This window comes from Aulonocara stuartgranti (assembly GCF_965226115.1).
Source record: "Aulonocara stuartgranti genome assembly, chromosome: 1".
Taxonomy (NCBI): Eukaryota; Metazoa; Chordata; class Actinopteri; order Cichliformes; family Cichlidae; genus Aulonocara; species Aulonocara stuartgranti.
The window spans coordinates 14518869-14534001 of record NC_138939.1 but is presented as its reverse complement, the minus strand read 5'-3'; the positions used below and the strand labels follow the sequence as shown (position 1 = coordinate 14534001).

The following is a 15133-nucleotide window of genomic DNA, read 5'->3' as shown; positions in this document are numbered from 1 at the left end:
TTTTTTTCTGAGACGTCATACACTTTGGATTCTAGCCAATCATTTTACGTTTCTGAGGATAGTAAGCGGGTCCAGGTATGTACGTTCTTTTAGAGCAGAGCTACAGATTAAAAATGCCCAAGGTGAAGCGGTCAAAGTCTGGCTGTACTTCACAGCAAAAACTCAGCAGCCTGCAACAAGTGCTTTAACGCGATACTGTGCAAAGGAGGTAACACCTGGAATCTGATGAAACACCTGGCAACGTATAGCATTTTGTTAAAAACCGAAAAATGTGCCGTATTTGATAGCTTGCTGCGAGACCTCACACCGAGCACATCTACTGCGGGTGTGCTGCCTGTTATCGGACCCGGAGTTAGCAACATCCCCCAAAAACCCGAAGATTATAGTCCTGGCCCCTAGCCCTGCCAGTGTAGCAGAAATGATGAAGGATGATGATGGCAGCAGCAGCCGTTCTTCTCTGTGTGAGTAGCTTAATATTGTTCGTGTGTAATTTACGTTGAGTACACTAACCACGTTATTAAATTAATGCATGTAAGGTGAACTAGCAAACACTGTCGTAGTTACATGCGGCTGTCTTCTTGTTTGATGGCAGATACTCCCTTCACCCTGGCCAAAAAGGCTGAAATGACCAAAGAAAAAGAGGGAAACAGCTAAACATGAGAGGTTTTTGGACAAAGTTTGTGTTTTTTCCATTGTTTAAGCACTGCTTCCAGCCAAGAGTGATGCCATAAAGCCCCTATAGCTGCAGAAAAGGCTAACATTGTTATCTTTTTACAAAAAAAAACAGCTGAACATGAGAGGTTTTTGGACCAATTTTGTGTTCTTCATTCTTTAAGCACCGTTTCGAGCACCGTTTAAGCACCGGCACCGTTTCAAAAGTACCGGTTTGGTACTGGTATCGGATAAAACCTAAACGATACCTATCCCTACTGATGAGTTCTGGAAATGGGAGAAACTACAATATATATATATATATTTTATTTTTTTAATACATTTGCAATAATTTTAAGCAAACTTTTTTCACTTTGTCAATATGGGGTATTGTGTGAAGAATTATGAGGTCAAAATTAATTTGATGTTTTTAGAAATAAGGGTGGATTATGACAAAATACGGAACGTCAAGTATTGTGAATACATTCCAGATGTGCTATTATTATCATAGTCATAAGCTGGAAAAAGAATATTAGTATATAATAATTTGATAGTAACACTAGAGAGGAGCTTGAGTTGGAAAACAAACAAACAAACAAACAAACAAACAAACAAACAAACAAACAAACAAACAAACAAACAAAAACACATGCAAGTCACTGCAGCTTTAAAACATTTCAGTATGAGCCACTGAAATAATAAATAATGATACCCAAGCGGAAATGAGTGGAAGACAATTCAGAAAATGAAAGTAAGACTGATGCCAAATCTTTTACTGCAGGACAACCAGAAAGAAAGACTGAACCCTGCTCACTGATGTGTGTTGTAAGTTGAGGTAAGTTTCTGACCCACTTCAATTTCATTTGATTTACACTGGGAGCTTTCCCATTTTAAATCAAATAGTCCAGCCCAAAGCACATGTGTCCATGTGTATATTTTTGGATGAATGTGCAAGCACATGCAACTCTGTGTGTCATCACATGCAAGTTTTTATACAGGTGTGTGTGTACTGATGCTTGATTGTTGCTGTGTTTGTGTTTGAATGCTTGTGTGTTTATCTACGTGTGCACATGTGCACACAAGCCGGTACACGTATCCGTTGCCAGACGGCTGTCTCCTGGCATTGCTGTTCCCCTGCAGTGTGTGTGTATGGTTGTTGACAGTGTGGACGGTAATGTGTGATAGATCGCACTTCAGGGACCCCATAATCACATCAGCCTAACCTAGTCTATCAGCTGGGCACAATGGGATACCCTTCACTCCTCCTTTAATCTGCTCCATCTAGCTCTTCACCACTCCTCTGGGGGTTTTTTCCTTGTACTTTCTCTATTACTCACTTCCGATCTTTTTTGTGTGTTTGCATTTAACTCAGTATTTTTTATTCTTTAATACTTTCTCCTTCTCTTACATTTCTTTCTGCATCAGTTGTTTAATTTGACATTTTTTCATTCAATGCAAGTGTTTATACCAAAATGTTATACAATATAGAGTTAGTTACTTTTTGTTTCTCACTCACTTTAAAAAAGTGACCTGCATATATTCTGATGTTGTTAGTTTCTCTGATTCCGTCTTTCCATTTCTCTGTCTTTTACACATTAATTTGTCTCTCTGCATCATTAAAAATAGCAAACCTTGCACTCAATGAGAAAGAGAAATGAGAGTGTGTGGTGCCAAGGTTAAGTAGCCTATCCTATAATAGTGTTGCTGTGCGCATGTTGTGTGTGACTGTCTTGAAACAGACGTGTGGGGTCGAGGTTGCATAGCTGGCCCCAGGGCTCCCCGACAGCGCAATGCACCCGGCAAATGGCCCTTAGCCTTGCTAGCGCCGCTAGCCCTACGATCCATCATACCATATGTTCTCAATGGGGAAGCTAACGCTAATGACTGATGAGTGGATGGGAAGGGGGCACATAAAGGAAGGGAGGGGAGAGAGGAGCAAAAGTTAGAAGAAAACGTGGTAAGAGAATAAAAAGGAAGAGCAAGAGACCAGAGGATGAAGCAGAAGAGTTTGGGGAAACGAGTTGAGTAAAACAAGATGACAGAGTTGGAGAGGAGATGAGAAATAAGAGAAGATGGAGAGGAAGAAGAGGTAGGGAGCATATGCACTCCTTGGGAGGCCTCCTCAAATGAAGGATGACCATATAGCCTGCTCAGCTGGAAGAGATAACAGAGGATCCAGTGGAGGAGAAGAAAAGAAAGATGAGACAAAATGGGCAATGGCATGATGAGGTGGAATATAATAATATATGTTAAATTACAAAGGATTACTAGGAAGAAAGTTAACACTTAACAACTTTCCAAAAGAGTCTTACTGACAATCAATAAAAACTACAGGTTGGGGGTAAAAAAAAAAAAAAGAACAGCCAAGAAAGAAAAATAACTCTTTTCTATTAATTTTTTTAATCAGCAATTTATATATTTCTGCGTAAGTAGAGCTTTTGTGTGTGAGTGTGTGTATGGATAGGCTAACAGAGTACTATAGGCCAGCCCATATGGGGCCATTGTTTATGTGTGATGAATAGAGTCCACGTGTTTTTCTCTGGCACTCAACACTCAAGCAAACCCTGCCGAGAGCACCCTGTTGACTCTGTGTGTGTGTATGGGGGGCGCCTGAAAAACGTCTAAATGTGTAAAAGTGTGTGCGTATGAGAGAGAATGAGTGTGTATTTCTCCTGCTGTGTGCTTGGCAGTGCCCTCAACGGTGCCATCCTGAGTGTGTTTCATCATCATCTGCCATGACAAAGATGTCTAATGGCACACACATTTACACACACCAACACACCGACATACGCGCACAGTCCCATCTGTGCCATGGTATCCGGGTGCTTTGGGACACTGCGGGAGAGAAAGAAAGGGAAACGACCCTACGTTCCTGCACCATGTGTCTATCTCTCAACCTTTTTCTTCTGCTCAACTCTCCTGTCGCTTTTTCCCTAGGTAGACGTTAAGTCATAACCACCAACTTCACTTTGACAAAATCCTTCTTACACCACAGCAACTAGTTTTCTTTTAAAAGGGCCTTTACTTTGTCTCCAGACAAAATTTGATACGACGACAACTCATCAGGCTGTCAGACTTAAACAACCGTGTCTTCAACACTGGGAAAAAAAACACTCAAACAACAGCTAATGCTAGCTTACATTTTGACCCATGTGTTTCTTTACTCACCTGGAGCATATTTATGCACTGCACCCCTCTCAGCATCACCACAGCACACCAGTGTTTTATCCACGATTTGGCCTCCACAGCATTGGACCCCATAGCCATCATGAAGGGTCCCACTACAGCAGAGCTGGCCGCCTGTCACTGAGTAAGGAACCCCCCCACAGCAGCTGTCACCCAGCCCCACAGAGACCCGGCCCTGCGAGTGGTCAGGACAGCAGTATTCATCTACAAAGACAAGGACAAATGAAGTAAACACTTGAGCAACACGAAGAAGAGCAAACCCCATGAAAGCAGAACACAATAGATTTGAGGTTAGTGGAAACACACTACATAAAGTAATTTGGAACTCACTGGTTTTCACATGGACATAATATCCTCCACAGCACTGATGGTCAGGAAGAGATGGGACTAGTTTGCCATTGCAGCAGACTGGGTTGGAGGAGTTATTCAAACTCAAATAGCTGTCCTCACAGCAGTGATGATGTGGCTTCTTTGTGTAAATTACTCCACTGCAGCAAACCTGTTTAATACGCAATTGAAAAAAACGTATAAGATGATATGTAAATAAAATCAACTCAAACAAATACTTAAAGTTGAGATTATTGACTGTGGCACTGCAAGTCAAATAGGAGGCCATTAAAACTTTTTGGCGGGGGATATTTATTTTAGGATGATTGTAATGAAATACTCATGCCAAAATTAACAGTTTCAGGGTTTCTTCAAATACGCCATGACTCTAAATAACCTTTTCAACATATAACATCTGTAACTTTATGAATTCTAGACTGACTAAAAGGTACAGTGGTACTTTTTGGGAGCTCAATCCTGACTGGGAGCTCATGGTGCACAAGTTAGCACTTTCTATTATTATATTCACATAATCAAGTCAGAAACTCCACGTTTTCCATCACTCCTTGTTTATATAAAAAACCCACTGACATTTTGTTTTTCTTACTTGGGACTCGGGACTACATTAAGGAAATAACTTATGTGGTTCTATTAAACAAGGACGAATACAGTATGTATCCATACTCCTTTATGTTGCTCACATGACTAGCTGTGCAGAGAGGCCTCTGTCAGCCTGTGTGTGTGTGTGTGTGTTGTGTACACATTTGTAAAATAAAGCCCTTCTCTTTAAGCACATATGTTGCATGTGCTAAATCTCAGCATATTCTCCTGCAGTACATAAGTGGGTGTACTTGTAAATATGTTGTTGATACTGTTTCTGCCCCTGGGTAATGTGGGGAGAAATGTATAGCAGGCATTCACTGTGCCAACTTGGCTGGCATTCAATGACATAAGGATGGAAGTCAATGCAGATGACAAGTTAATCTGTTTAGAGAAATTAATCACTGAGAGGTTGATTCTGAATCCCTTATAAAAGTGGGTGTATGGAAAAGGAAGTGTTCGCACTTCCCTATTGGTCTCTGTGGTGACGACCATACTATCCTGAGGGATTATGCATTCTCCCCTTCAGATCAGCAGCCAAGACCCTGGACATCTATCTCCTTTTGCACATTGTTGTTGTACAGCAAATTTTTTAATGTTTACTCATGGCAACTTCTAGTTAAAAGAGACTAAAGTACTGAAGTGGAAAGGGCAGGGGAGAGACGATTATAGCAGAAAAAAGATGAAAAAAGTGAACACTGGAAAAAAAAAACCCTAAACAAATGTCAATATGAATAAAACTGTTTTAACCTGACCTTCTTCAAAACATGGTTGGAAAAAAGAATAGATATTTTTATGAGTAGAAAATGATGGCAGCATAATCACCTGTATGTATGGATGGAAGCAGGATGTGCTGCACACACCATGACTTGCCGGACACTGCAGGTAGGAACATCTAAACCTTAAACCACCTGTGCCATTTAACTCCTCCCCCATGGCGGATGTGATCCCTGTTGACCCACCAGCACATGATCTGAGGGTACGTCTTAAAACCTCAAAGCCCAGCATGATCCCACTGGGTCTGCCTGGATGGGACCAATCTAATCTCACCACCCTGACAGAGAGAGAAGGGGGGCAACCAGAACAAAATGAAAGCGATAGGCAGGGGTATGCTCTCCTTCACACTCCTTTCACACAATTGTACCCACACAGTCACACATAAACTTTGAAACATACACACGCGTTCATGCATGGTTAATGCCTGACAAAGTTGAGTTACGTGTCAGGGTGTGTGTATCTTTATACACTTCACACTATTGATTTCCCCCCCTTTTTTTAATCTCTTGACATCTGGCAGAGGAAAGACCTTTTTAGCAACATACAGAGTTATAACTTGCTCAGTTTCCTAGAAGAAAAATAAGCCACAAATCAGCATTTTTCTGCAAGTGCAAGATTTGCAACAATGTGGTTTGCATCACACATGAGAAACAAACATTTCATATGCCATTAACTGGCTACAAATAAAATGTCAATGATCTAAACAAATTTTATAATGAGGAAAATGTAGTAGATTATTTTCATTTTAAGGTAGAATTGAGAGACTAATCGCAATCTTTAAAGTTTGTCCACTAAATCTAGTTTTACAGTACAAAATAGCAATGTTTTTTTAATTTTTCAAGAAAGTTAAACAAAGCAGGAACTCCAGCAACACTTGAGGGAAGATGAACAACTTTAATAATTGACCAATGCGTTTCGGCTTGTGGCCTTCATCAGGGTCATGGCATGATGAACCAAAACGCGTTGGTCAATTATTAAAGTTGTTTATCTTCCCTCAAGTGTTGCTGGAGTTCCTGCTTTGTGAATTCTTTCATCCTCTCCATGCACCTTGGAAGCAGGTGAAGTTGTGCCAGAAAAGTTTTGCTGTCAAAGAAAGTTAAAGAAAAAAAATTACTATCATGAAAAAATGGCAGTACATTTGTAAATTACCTGGGACTTATCACTTGGGCATGTGGTGTTGCCAAGTCAGCAGGCAGGTCCTCCACAGTAGTAGTTCTGGTAACCTTGCTCCGTACGCATGCATATACTGTGCACACCTCCACCTAAAAAGCACATCAACAGAAAAACACGATGCATATGTTTACAGTAGATGTCTCTCTTTGCATATTTGCACTTGTTTGTATGAGTACCTGTATGTTGTAGACAGTAAAAGGCAGTAGGTCCCCCAGCAGGTATGACCCTGAGCTGTTGTCTACATTGCCATGAAGGCGATCATTAACATAGATGTTGTAACCAGTGACTGCACCATTGGGTCGAAGAGGAGGGATCCAGAGGACACGTGCTGTGCTGCTGTTTACTGTAACCACCTCTGGGGCAGACATCCCCTCTGGCTCTGTGAGGTACACACAATGATTGACTCCATTTATGAAAACAAACTATTTCAGATCATGAAAACTGTAAACATGACACAAGACATGTCATCGTGAAACCATGTTTGATAAAATTATAGCAAGAATTTTGGCAACACACGTAAATTTTTACATACCACCTGTTATGAAAATAGATGGACAGAGCTGTAAAAGAGTATATCAGTGCTAATCTTTCACAACGAAACTCATTTGATGATTGCTTGTAAAGGGCTTGTATTTATTTATTTATTTTTACAAAAAAAACACCATTAAAATGGTAAAAAAATTCAAATTCTAAAATTCTAAAAATTCTAGTCAGTGACATAAATGGTAAAATTATGTGTTCCTCATGGTGAACATTTTAAAATGCATGTTAATTAGGAACATTGTATGAATATCATATTTGCTTTCATACAACTCTAGAGGTCTTTGTGTGTCTGTGTGTAAGAGAGAGAAAAGAGAGAAGCAGAGACTATCCATATATCCATACATGACAGGGAACTGTGACTGTGTTTTAGAGGCAGGGTGACCACCTGTGTGTCTGCATGTGTGCAGTATTGCATAGATAATGCTGTGTAGCAGTAAATGAAATGTAGAGCAGTGGGCTGGGTTTAGATAAGTGCATTGGCTGCAAATGAATTGGGTTAACTTGTCTTAGCTGAATGCATTTTCACTAAGAACAATAGATTCAATACGATCACCTCACTCACTCAGAATAACTGCCTCTTTCTGTATTCTGTTATTATAGTTTCTCTTCCATGTAATTCCCTTAATTCCTTTCCGTAATTCATTTAGCTGACTTTTTAAAAAAAATTCTCTTCTAGCAAATGTAAAACTCCTACTGCATGGTGATTAATAAAGGATGGTAAACTAGAGTATAAGAAATGGGTTTCAGAGAGTGTGGGACAAAAGAGAGGAGTGAATTACGCAGAAAGAAGAGTATCTATGGAAGAATTAATCACAGACGCAGTGAGCAAAATTCAAAATCAAAGAGAGAAACACCAGAGTGTGAGAGAAAAATAAAAAAGAAGGAAAAGGAATTTGATAAGAGAAACGGGTTGTGTGTCAGAGGGGTGATCATATAGACTCCATTTATTATTCTAAGTAAAAATGCACCCAGCTCCGAGACGTTATCCCAATTCATTTGCTGCCAAAGCACTTACCTCAGCCCAAACTGCAGCTCTACATTTCATTTACTGCAGGATGGTATTATCAACGCAATACTGAACACAGGCGCTCTTTCACTCATACACACACAGACAAGCATGCACTTTTCTTGCCAATTAGTTCTGATGTTAGCATTGCCCTATAGACTGCAAGCGGTGTTAAGATGGTTGGTAGGGCTGAGCTGCATTAGTTAAAATATATCAGACCTCCTTGGTGTGTCTGTGTGTGTGTGAGCTTGCACTCTTATGGCTGTAAAATAATGAAATTACCTCCGGAGCCCCCTCAGTTAAACGAGCCATGCTTTGCCTTTAGCACCTAATGATTTTCTAATGTTTTTAATGCACTTTTTATTATACTACTCAGATTAGAGCGAAAGAAAGAGGCTCCTGACATATGATTATAGTGAGAAAGGAAGAGATGTGTGAGAAAGGAAAAAGAAATGGAAAGATTTTCAAAGAGGGAAGTGAAGATGGAAATAAAACTATAGACAGTGGTAAGTGGCCTCTGACATATGATTACACAGAGTGATTTGAAAGATAACTCTTGAATGCTAAGAGACTGGGCTGAAAGTTGAAGAGGAAATGGAGAGAAAAGTAGGGATGACAGTTGGATAGCCTGAACAATTCATGGTTAAAAGTATTAAAAGCTGACCCTGATTGAAAAGGGAAATACCAGTAGATCCAAGAACTGATATAATCATATTCCACTTAATACCCTCTCTCAAAGCACCAGATTTTATATCCTGATAAGGAGTGCCAGTTGTTCATTTTACAAATATTAACAGATTATGCAGACAGCTAAAGCTCCGGGAACAGATGATGCAGTATTAGAGTTGTATTGTAATGATGTCAATCAATGTTCTGGTGGTTATGGTTTTCCATAATGTACGGCAACAGCCGTTAATCAAAGCACCTGTTTAACAAACTCCAATGTGAAGAAAAGTGAACTTTGTAGCTGCTTCATCAGCCGCTGTTTGTTTTACACAGTGAAAATCTACAGTAAAGCAACAGAAGTAAAGCTACTATAAAACATGGCAATGAAGTGTTAACTTAGTCTGACACATGTTTAAATTAGGCTGCTTGCTGACAGTAGGTCAATGCAATAGAAAGTGAGACCACTTTGCATTGACCTGCAACACCTGCAATAAACAGGGGTGAGTCTATAGGGAGGCATGAGGTGTACTACACAATGTTTATTTCAAAGCTTTCATAACATTATTTTTCAGATCAGATTTAAAGTAATAAATAATATATAATAAAAGAAAATAATATATAATATTATATTAATGGAACTCTATTAACATTTTAAAATATAAATATAAAAGATTTTTTTCCATCCTGGGAAAAATTTGTTATATTTACAGAACGAAATGGGCCAGTAAAGTTCTAAGCCACTGAGTTGGGGCTTTTAGGTTGGACACTGAATTATTATAAACTAAAATTAGTTTAGGTTCCATGTCTAACTTATATTATTTGATAATAACATATTTATGATCATTTATTTATTTATTTTTTAAATTAAATTTTAATATGGCATGTAAATACCGATGTCGTATGCAGTAACATTATTAAAATACTGTAATGTCTAAAATAGAAACCAATGAGCAGTTTATTTTGACAGATGTGTTTTTTCTTTTTTCAATATTTGTTATTGCTCATTAGAAGGTAAAAGTATTTCTTATCTGATTACTCGATGGAATAACCAATAGAATACTTGCTGCTTTGCATTCTGATGTATTGTTTATGTGATCCTATTGTCCCACATCGGGTTTTTAACTGCATCAACAGGTAATATGTCTGTGTGTCTCTTACTGTAAATGTTGGTATTTGGTATAAATTAAAAATTAAATGTATTTAATTTTGGCAAATCATTGTTACTTCTACCTGACTTTTCACTTCATTCTTGTGAATTGTAAACTGTTAATTGTATTGCAAAGTACAGTAATTCGAACTCTTTTTTGTTAGTGGTAGAACAAAGCTTGTGTTTCTATAGCATGTGTGCAATTTTTGTGTGTTTGTTTGCTTATGGTGCAAACAAGCAATTCACAACACCTTAAATCTGCTTCACACACTTTGTATTGATTTCATGCCTGACTACATGATGTGTTTAACATCTCCTGTGAAGCACAATGTCGCAGAGAAATCCATGTTAACCCAGGTACAACACTTAAGTGTGCTGAATTGAAGCAATGTACAGTCATGTGAAAAGAAAAGTTTTTTCTCCACAGTCCTCTGAGAATCTAAGTACACCTTTACTGCTTCCATAGGAATTAAGAGAGGAAGTAGCTGTTAGGTGCTGCTAATCAAATGTGCTTAATTAATTGATCATCAGCAAGTGTGATCACGTCTATAAACGAAGAAGTTTTGGTAGCTTGCTGGTGTGGAGTATTCAGATACGTAACACAATACCACAGTCCTCTCAAGAGTGGAAGCTTCCACAAAGTCATCCCAAGATCACACAACACTCCAAGAAACTCCAAAAAAATCCAAGAGCTACATCTCAGACCCTTTCCTCAGTTAGCATTTCAATAAGGAGAGATCACTTGGAAGAAATGATCTATAGAGATAAAGAAATTAATGTATTTGTCGATTAGAAATCAGGGCAGAACAGATTTGGGACAGGACCCCCCAGAGTCTAGATGCTGGTGGTGGTGAAGATGAAGACTGAGGTTTGAATAAAGCTCTGGCTGAGATGTCTGAGGTGGAGATGGGGAGAAGGTGGGTTACACGAAAAACAATCTGAAAGGGAGAATGACAGAGAGTACAGATTTAAACCATGCAAAGCAGAGCTGATGTGCTCAAAGAAGGCAGGCGAGACAATGATTGGACTAGAATAATGATGTCAGTGTTGAGACTGACACCGTGGGAAAGTGGTTGACGTGTAAACAGAAAAGTACCCAGTAAAGCTGCCAGATGAGTGATTACAGATCTTCCTTGTTGAACATGCATATAAGTTTCATGCTAATTATTGAAGTTCATGAGAGTTCAATTAGAAAAAGACTGAAGAAATATTGCTTGCTTGTCAGATTGCCACAAAAGAACCTCTGAAAATTCCTCCACAGCCATGTGAGAAACTGGTCATACCAAAAATGATTAGTTCAACTCATTGCTGCTAAAAATTGATCTTTAACCTGAATCAATTTCTCACAAGAATGCAGAAAGTCCTAAGAAACTGTACATGACCCAATTCGGGTTTCTCCATGGCTCAAAAACAGACAATCACAACCTCAGAAGAACATGTGCTGAATGAAAAAACAAAACAGAAATATTGTTTGCCAAAGATAATAGTAAAATATACACATACTTCCATCTGCTGTGGTGACATTAACCACTGCCTTAGATGTATTATAAGCTCCGTTGGACACTTGTAATGACACCAGATATGTGGTACTGGGCCAGAGGTCACTTATCACTGCAGAGGTGATCTCAGGGGTGAAAGTTAAGATCAGACTTGGCTCTGGAGACTCCACTGTGAGAAAGAAATATTCCACTTCTCCCTGTAGGTCTTGTAAAGCTAAAATAGATATCAAGAGAAATGGAAAAGAGTGATAGGTCAGTGAAAGTAAAAAGATACTTTCAGTCTCTGGTGTCACTTTCTTTTAAACAGACAGGACAGCACAGACATCATACAATAAAAGCATGACCCTGTGCAAGACGCTGTGAGTTTCAACACCTCTCCTGAACAGTGTGTAAAAGAAGAAAGTTAATCTTACATGGTTGTGTCCAGTTGACCTGTATAGCAGTGTGATTGATAGTAGAGGCAGACAGAGATGGAGGGTGGAGGGGAACCCCAGCCATGGTCACTGCTGTAACGATCTCTCCTGACGTGTTTCCCACATCATTATGAACCTCTAACTGGTACTGGAAACGGGTGAATCTGTAGAGATGCAGCATCACTCTTTGTAGTGCAAACATTAGTTTAAACTGGAAATCAACCACATACTGGTAGAATAAAGTAAAATATGTTTATCTGATAGTTGTGCTAAAATAGTAACTTGTATTTCTTCTTGCATCACATGAAAAAGTCCTGCCAAATGAAAAGTGCTGACACACTCAAAAGTTTTTCAGTTTACTCCTTGAATAAAGCACAGTGGAGACATAAACCCAGAGCTGTTTAGCAAGCATGGTGGAAAAAAAAGTGCTTCCACCAAGTGCCAAACTGAGATTAGGGGACGCTGTGTGAAAAACAATTTAATTCTTTGGGATATTTGCTTAATGTATCTTTGAGCGGTATTAAAAGATCGGCATCAGCAGCAGCTCGCCGATCGGCTCTGCACACACGGTGTGCTGCAGCGCTGCCGTTTGCTCTAGAGCTCATTTCAGTAATCTCACCTGCTTAGGCCTTTATCTTGGTAGAACAATTTGGTGCCGGAGTAAACATGGAGCCAGCGATGGAGATCTTCGGAGGGGGGTGGAGACTGGGCTGTTAATGTGGGAACTGTGGTGATGGCCAGGGGCTGGTTGGTTTTACGTCTGAGCAACTTGTATCTGAAAGGGAAATTTGAATAAAAGAAAACACACACACACACACATACACACACGGTTGGATATTTAGGAATCCATTAACTCCAACATTAGCTAATTTGAGCATAAAGACACCTACTGTACCCTCTGTACACACAAACCTGCCCATGGATGCTTGCAGACACACACACACACTTAAACGCACATTTTCAACTGGTTCTTATCCTTATCACTCATTCCCTCCTCTTCTATTCTTCTTTCACTGCATCTCATCCCTCCCTCTCTACACCCCTCCATCCGTTGTTTTTTTTTTCTGCGGGGTTTGTGTTTTCCTCTCCCTACAGTGATGCTAATTTCTGCTGTAATCAGAAGAGAAGGGCTTAATGCCGCCTTTTAACCAACCCACTTAGACAAACACACAGAGCTGAGCAGAGCAGAACAGAGAGACAGGCTCATGCATTTTAATCACCCACTAGGAAAATGGACCTTTATTTTAGGCCTAATCGCCGACAGACTAGAACAGGACAGAACAAAATGAACCAGAATGTGCATTAGGACTGAGAAAACACTGATTAAAAAATGCCGAACACTTAGCTCATTACCAGCACACTCATGTTAGCAGCTTGTTAACGTGTTCCTATCTGCTTGTTTGCTTAAGTTTTTCAGCAGCAATTGAACATCACCAGAATGTGTCTCTCATTATCGACATGCTGATTTTAGTTCTTATAGTCTGGTTTCCAACTTTGGGCTAAAGCTAGCTAATGAATAAAAACACAGGGGTAAGTCAGATTATGTAAAGTTAATGGTGGTTACACAGATTTGGGTCCTTCACATAATTAATGATGTACTGATGTTTCTGTGCAGGGCAATTTAAAGAATTTCCCTTTTTTACTTTCTGTTCACTTAGTTACATTCCTATGGATTATACGACTGATCCATAGCATAAATGCTGATTAAATGTTCATGTTTTTCTATTAAGTACTTTGAAACAGAAGATAACAGCAAAAAGGTCCTGGGTTTAATCCAAAGGCCATCTGGGGTCTTTTTGTGTGGGTTTGCACGGTCTCTTTCTGCCTGCATGGGTTTCCTCTGGGTACTCTGGCTTCCACCCACAGTTCAAACACACGCATGTTAGGTTTAACAATGACTATAAATTGACTGTTGGTTTGATTGTAAATGTGAAAGGTTGTCTGTCGCCCTGCAACAGAGTAGCAACCGTCCCTGCCCTCTGATAGCTCCAGCCCTCTGTGACCTTAAACTGACAGTATTTTAATGGATGTAATTGGTTTGTATTGCTTCAAAGCAGCTACTATATTGCTCAGGTGGAGTGGCTCTTAGTTTATATGTGTGTTGTGAAGCAGGAGGGGTATCCAAAACAAAAAATCATAACTTAATTTAATAGTAAAAGCAACAGTTCTTTAATATGTTTAAAATGACTATTATACTTCTGCTGCTACCTCTAATGTTTTTCTATAAAAACTTTATGACGACTTAGAAGACTATTTAGGTGCAAAGTCTCAGCTTGTCAATGTTGGTGACAATGACATTATAAAAGTTTTTTTGATGTAGAACAGCACCTCACATATCCAAATGCCACATTTGTGTGCTGGATATTATCGTGTAAGCAAATGTGGACTTAAAGTGATATAAGACATACATTTTTACTTTGCCATCACTGGTTAAAAAAGGGGGCAAAAAAGAGATATGGATGTTACCTTATATTAGGTCCATTGGGCCTGGTCGGTGGTTCCCATGAAATGGCTAGGAAAGATTCACTGACTGCTACTACTGATAGCGGTGAAAGCCCTTCAGGTCTTGTGGGTAATGTGGTAGCTTGAGTTGGCAGGCTTTCTGTGCATCCCCCAATATGTCCTCCACCCTCAGAGCATGCTAACACAGTGATACTGTAATTTGTATATGGAACAAGGTCCGTTACAGTGGCGTTAAGCTCAGAAGTATTGTTAGTGCTGAATGTGATACGGGGTTCTGGGAGGCGGATCTCATAGCTGTGAATTTCTCCATTAGGAATAAGAGGGGGTGACCATGTGACCTGCAACACAAAAAATGGTATATGATATAAGCATTGTGTTTCTCATGGTATATTCAGATACAATTGAACAGTGCTGAGAAAATTTGTCTAATCCTTTCCAACTGCCATGCTGTCCTAACTGACTGGGCATTTAAACGTTCTCGATAGGAAGAAAAAAAAAGCTTTTAGATGGATGAACTACAGGAAGTCATGATGTAGGGTGTGTGTTTATTTATGTGTTCTTGCAGCGTGTGCTCGTGCAAAGATGCAGACAGAGTGCAAATGAATGCATGTGTCTTCAGGTGTGACACTAGTCACCTGCATAAGTGAGAAAACAGTATTTAGGTGGTCACTCTGTCTCTGTG

The 15133-nt window shown here is 39.5% G+C and overlaps 1 protein-coding gene across 5 annotated transcripts in view; it reads right to left on the bottom strand.

Annotated features, from left to right (window-relative positions):
• Positions 1-15133, bottom strand: part of ush2a (Usher syndrome 2A (autosomal recessive, mild)) — a 223245-nt gene that overhangs the window by 68476 nt on the left and 139636 nt on the right. For all 5 annotated transcript variants that reach the window (XM_082534720.1, XM_082534721.1, XM_082534722.1 and 2 more), the window contains 9 exons: positions 14455-14789; positions 12608-12763; positions 11989-12152; positions 11580-11789; positions 6891-7093; positions 6691-6803; positions 5590-5818; positions 4168-4336; positions 3820-4041 (listed from right to left, as the gene is read on the bottom strand). In XM_082534720.1, the coding sequence (XP_082390846.1) occupies positions 3820-4041; positions 4168-4336; positions 5590-5818; positions 6691-6803; positions 6891-7093; positions 11580-11789; positions 11989-12152; positions 12608-12763; positions 14455-14789 (1801 nt within the window). The remainder of the gene's footprint in view (positions 1-3819; positions 4042-4167; positions 4337-5589; positions 5819-6690; positions 6804-6890; positions 7094-11579; positions 11790-11988; positions 12153-12607; positions 12764-14454; positions 14790-15133) is intronic.